This window comes from Mastomys coucha, unplaced genomic scaffold, assembly GCF_008632895.1.
Source record: "Mastomys coucha isolate ucsf_1 unplaced genomic scaffold, UCSF_Mcou_1 pScaffold1, whole genome shotgun sequence".
Taxonomy (NCBI): domain Eukaryota; kingdom Metazoa; phylum Chordata; class Mammalia; order Rodentia; family Muridae; genus Mastomys; species Mastomys coucha.
In genome coordinates, this window is record NW_022196891.1 from 15,065,459 (window position 1) to 15,071,458 (window position 6,000).

General features: G+C 47.5%; 1 protein-coding gene across 1 annotated transcript in view; it reads left to right on the top strand.

Moving 5' to 3' along the window:
- Tfcp2l1 (transcription factor CP2 like 1) overlaps positions 1-4,938 on the top strand; it is a 55,925-nt gene extending 50,987 nt beyond the window's left edge. The window contains exons 14-15 of the mRNA XM_031380354.1: positions 363-414; positions 2,139-4,938. Coding sequence (XP_031236214.1) covers positions 363-414; positions 2,139-2,185 — 99 coding nt within the window. The 3' untranslated portion in view covers positions 2,186-4,938. The remainder of the gene's footprint in view (positions 1-362; positions 415-2,138) is intronic.
- Positions 4,939-6,000: the final 1,062 nt, after the last annotated feature.

Here is a 6,000-nt window from a genome sequence, read left to right on the forward strand (position 1 = left end):
CTGGCCACATGGTACGGTGCTTAGGACTTCAGCCAGGCATGAATGATTGTGGTACCAGGATGATGGTACTACTAAGCAATGAGAAATTTTCAGCTCCAGCAATTGTATATGTGTTTTGTTGTTGACCAAAATGGGATTGACTGTGCATAACCACTGCCCGCCTGTTATCTTTCACTAACTTTTATTTTGTGCATGTGGGCATGTGGAGGTCAAAAGGAGAGCCTGGGCGGTGCCTTTCTGGTGCCTCCTGCCTGCTCACACAGCATTAACTTTACTGGTGGGCTGACTCTCCAACCCCTCGCCAAACCTTTGATGACATGAAGATGTCATTGTGAAGAGCATGTCTTGCCTTTGTCTTTCAGATGGTTCAGAATTTCCAAGATGAGTCTTGTTTTATCCTCAGCACGTTAAAAGGTAAGCCTCTCACTGCCTTCCTGATGCTTTGAGAGTGTCTCCAATCGTCCCTTGGTGTCCCTTGGTGTCCCTTGGTGTCATGGGTGATGGGTGGCACGTGGGGTCTGCCAGGACAGGGTCTCTCCAGGAGAGGCTGAACTTGGAGAGCCTTTGAGAGCAAGGCAAACCAAGTCTTCTCCTACCTAGTCCTAGGCAGGCCGGAATGGAATCTTCAGGGCACTGCGGGCCTGGCCGTAGGTTCTCTAGGAACTTGGGTTGGCTTTCATAGAGGGTCTCTGGGAAGCCCACATAAGGGCTGCCCTGATGGGCAGAGTGAGTAAGGGACTTGGAAAATCTAGCTAAGCCCCATGTCTTAGAGAATGCCACAGTGCCTACGCTCTCCTGAGAGTGAGCCTCTGTACCAGGAGTTGTGTTTAGTCACCCAAGGACGAGAAAGATCTGCTGTGACTTTCTTGGGTCTGGGAGGGTAAGTGGGTAGGTTTCATCAGAATGGAAGAGTGGGCTGGAGAGGAGGCTCAGTGGATGAAAACACAAATTGCTCTTACAGAGCCTCCAAGCTTGGTTCCCAGCACCCACGTCTGATGGCTTACAGCCACTTATAGCTCCAGCTTCAGGGGAAGCAAAGCCATTTTCTGCTCTCTGCAGTCACTTCATCCATTTGCACCTAGACAGACAGACAGACAGACAGACAGACAGACAGACACATACACACACACACACACACACACACAATTAAGGATATAATAAATCTTAAAGAGCAGGAGACTGGGTCCTGGCTGTTCTGAGACCACCTCCTGCCCCGTTCGGGGGACCTAAGCTATCTATGGTAGCTAGCTTTTTGTTACTGTGGCAATGTGTGAGGTTCGTTGTTTGGGCTCAGTTTTGGAGGTTTCAGCTATGGCCAGTTAGCCCTGTGGCAAGCAAGGCAGCACAAGAAGGTGTGAGTGTGGTGAGCTGCTCTGTTCCCCTCAAGACAGCTGGAGAGTGAAGGAAGAGGAGGGCCAAGGCTCAGTGTTCTCTCCAAGGCTGATGTCATTTTCTCCCACTAGGCTCCACCCCTTAGAACTCCCGTCATCATTTGCTAGCATAAGCTTTCACAAGCACAAACGATGGATCTTACAGGCCTGTGAGCCTGAGCCATAGCATTGCAGAAAGCCATAGTTTGACAGAAGCCTCCTTGGGCCTAGGGCTATGGTGAAAAGGCTCATTGTCCAGACCAGAGTGCCCCGGGAAGATCATTCAGTCAATGTGCTTGCTGTGCAAGCATGGAGCCTCTGACTCAGTCTCCAGAAACTGGTTTGTTATTATTGACTGGTTTGGTTTTTAAAGCTGGGCATTGGTGGTGTGTGCTTGTAACCCATCCTAGCCTGCTGAGACAGAGACAGGCTCACTGGTCACCCAGCCTAGCTTCCTTGGTGAGCTCTAGAGTGATGAGAGACCCTGTCTCAAAACACAAGGTGGATACAAGGTGGATAAACCCCTAAGGAATGATACCTGAGATTGTGTTTTGGCCTCTGCACACATAGACATTGTACACACAGTAATTGTGTAAGACAGATGCCAAAACCCGTGTCCAAATCCCTGCTTCTGTAACAGACTCTTCCTGATGAAGTTATCTGAGTGATTTCTGCCTCTGTCTTAATACATGCCCTTTGGGACCTCTCAGATCACACTGTATCAACTCTTCCTTTGACACGTACCCATGCCCGGTGTTTCTCTTGCAGCAGAAAGCAATGACGGCTACCACATCATCCTGAAGTGTGGACTCTGAGCAGCAGCGCCTGCACATGTCCCCTGCCCCATGGACCTCTGGCTGTAGAAGGTGACCACTGTCAGCTACTGTCTCATCTGAGAAGCTCAGACTAGGAGGGACTCTACCCAGACCAGGAAAGCTACAGACGACTGTGGACACAAAGTCTGGTGTACAGAAAGCCAGTGGTTCCCTTCTCCTTTCTTCTTGGCTTTTAGCTTTTTAACAGTTTCTTGTTCTGTTTCCTGGGCAGAGAGTGGGGACATGCATCTCTTAAACTCTGAGCCCTGCAGTTGGAGGGTCCTTTGATGTCTTGGTCCTTCCTGTCTCCTCTTACCTCAACCTGATCCTGCTTCTTCCTGAGTCACTCACTGGCTTTGTGGCTAGCTCTGCCAACTTCACAGGGACACCACACACACAGCTCTCCTCCTAATACTGACTTCCCTTCTCAGGACCCTGGTAGTCACACCTCTCCTGTTCTTGGATGAATTGATAGGACTGGAGCTATTTATTTTGTGCCTTCTATTACTTTCTCAGTTGCCTTGTCTCCAAGGATCTGCTACATTCAAGCCCATAGTCTCTGCATTGACATGGTAGATGGCACAGTGTACCTATGTGACCTCTCACATAGGCTGCTGTGTATTAGTTCCTTTTCTGTTGCTGTGATGAGAGGTACTCTGACAAAGGCAACTTGATGAAGAAAGGGCTTGTTTTGGCCTAGAGTTTTATAGGGATAGAATATTATGGTGAGGCAGATGCCGAACAGAAAGCTAGTTGATCTCATTTTCATACACATAAGAAGCACAGAGAGAGAAAGAGCAAGAACAGGAAATGGTACAAGTCACCAAGGCCCACCAACCCCGGTGACATACTTCCTTCAGCAAGACTGCGTAAGTCCCATAACTCAGCAGACAACATCACCAACTGGGACCACATGTTCAAATTCATGAGCCTGTGGGACACACTTCTCATTCAAGCCACACATTTTGCCCATGTGACCTCTCACAGTTGCTAGTTAGAGATGAGATGCTAGGGACTGGGAGATGACATGCAACTTCCTTACCAGCAGAGAGAGATGAGAACAGAATGATCCCTCCTGGACTGCTACTGTGTAGTGTTATTTCCTGTTGAGTAAAGAGTTCTAAGAGGCGAGGATTCTGTTATCCAGTGGCCTTGACTGTCCATTCTAGACCGTTTGGGCTGGGGTATGTCTCAGTAGATCCCTCCCTGGCAAGTCTGAGGCCCTGGGCACCATCCCAGTACCACGGCATGCAGGGCTTACCAAATTCCCTTTTCCAGACAACCTCAGCTAAGCACTGCTGTTTGCCACGTGGCCCAGGGGTAGTGCGTTTTCTTCAGTGCCCAGTTAAGATTCTGTTTTCCCAACTGTAGGTGTAGAGCTAGGGTGCTTTGTCTTTGTTGGCATGGTTGAATCAGTCACCTTTCTTAACTCTGCGGGAATTGAGGACCAGTAGCTATGGTAGACCTGAGAATTTGTCTTCACTTTGTCAGGCATCTGTGACCACCCAACGCTTCAACCAATTCTTTCCTAGTTCAAGTTTCCTCAAGTCATGGTGGCTTACTTCTAGACTCAAAGATTTGCCAAAGGTTTTGGCAAATAATAGGTTACAGGCAGAGAAACTACTTTCACAGCAAAGCTGGGCTCTCAGTTCCTTGTCGTTTGGGACGTGTGGGTGGGGTTGACAGCATTATTGAGATGTTGGTGCTGTGAATGTATTGGCACAGGCTTTCGTGTGGACAGGGTTTCATTTTGGGAATGTGCCTGGTAGAATAGACAGCCCCTAAGGTAACTTTTCACCTATTGAGGAACTTTCCCACATAGCTACACCTGTTTGCATTACCACCAGCAATGGAGGGTGGTTCTAGTTCCTCTGCCTCCTCATCAACATTTGCTGAGATATCTCATTCTTGCCTGTCCTCCCTCCCTCCCTCTCCCTATTCCTCCACCTCTCCCTTCTGTATAGTTGAGCCTGGCCTCAAAGTCACTAAGTAGAAGAGGATAATTGAACTTCTGATTCTCCTGCCTCTGCTTCCTAAGTGCTAAGAATATAAAAAAGTATCTCCACACCTAATTTATGCAGCGCTGGGACAAAACCCAGGGCTTTGTGCTTGGTAGGCAAGAGCTCTCTACCTCCCTCGTGGTGACCTGTCTTTTATTTACAATCTCCTGCTGGTGTCATGCATATCTCTGGCTAATGATGTTCAGTGTCTCTTCATGTTTATTGGCCATTTGTATATCTTTGGGAAAATGTCTGGTCAGGTCCTTTGCCCATTTTTAAATGGGGCTGTCTTTTCATTGAGTTGTACAGGTTGTTGGTGAGTTCTAGGGGCAAGTCCTTCATCAGTTTTTTCTCCGTTCTGTGGGCTCTTTGCCCTCTCAGTGCTTGATGTTCCTTGGGGTGTACACGTTTCTAAGTTGGTTGTGCTTGGTAGTATGAACCGGCACTCCCCGTACTCAGCCGCGGCTCCTAAGTCCAAGGCCATCCCAGCCTACATAGAAAGACCCAGTCTCAGAAACAGTTATCATCATTATTTAATGTGTGTGATGCCTGAGTTACCTTAGGTTGCTTGTGTTTTTTATGTAGATGCTAAGAAACCGTGACCCAATGCAAACTCAGGAAAATCTGTGCTTTCTTAGAATTTAAAAAAAAAAATGTTTATTTTATGTGCATTGGTATTTTGCACATTGGTATGTGTGTGTGATGTGATATATACACACATACAGACCCCTGTGAGGGTGTTAGATCCTCTGGAACTGGAGTTACAGGGAGGTGTGAGCTGCTGTGTGGGTGCTGGGGATTGAAGCTTGGTCCTTTGGAAGAGCAGCCAGTGCTCCTAACCTCTGAACCGCCTCTCCTGGTCCCTCTTAGAACGTGATTAAAGTTCTAGTTGTTACAATGAGTTCTGCTCCAATCTGAGTTAGTTTTACATGTATGATATGTAGCGGGATAGTCTGGCTTTATCCTTTTGCATGTGAGTATCTGCTTATTTTTACATATATGATATGTAGTGGGATAGTCTGGCTTTATCCTTTTGCATGTGAGTATCTGCTTATTTTTACATGTATGACATGTAGCGGGATAGTCTGGCTTTATCCTTTTGCATGTGAGTGTCTGCTTACTTTTACCCCTAGTTACTGAAAGGACTGGAGCGTCTGTAGGCAGTCTTGCTGGAGACCTCTGATTCCTGGATCTCTGTGAGCATGGTGGGACCATCACTCATCTCTTGCTCCCTTTACCTTCTCAGTCTGCATTTGGTCTACTACTCTTACAGCCGCCTGCCCCCTCTCCCCCTGTGTTCTCTCTCCTCCTGTCAGCAGGACTGGGTGATATCCCTCTGTTCTGCCATTTTTTCCAGAACTAACACTACCTAGTTCTAGAAGAAGGTTATGACCAAACGTTTCCATGCTTGGATAGAGAGACAACCGAGTCACTTAGAATAATTTGCTCAAGTCAAGGCACTGGGACAAACAGGACTGACTGGCCTCTGACTTTCAGCCCATCAGGCTGTCTGTGGCCGCTATTCCCAAGTGATAGCTCTGCATGGGCCACAGGAAGAGAGACTAAACTGACACCTTTTTTTTCATACCAAAGTGAGTCTAACTGGAGAGTCAAAGGTGGCACACTATAGGAAGAGCAGATAGCATGGGACGTTCTAAGTCTTGGGGTCTGTATTAGTTATTTTTATCATTATTGTGAGAAAATCTGACAATTTTTTTACAGGAGTAAGGGTTTCTTTCTGGCTCATATTTTGAAGGTCCAGGAGAAGTCTTGGCATCCGGAGAGAACATGGGACAGCCAGAAGCAGAGACAGGG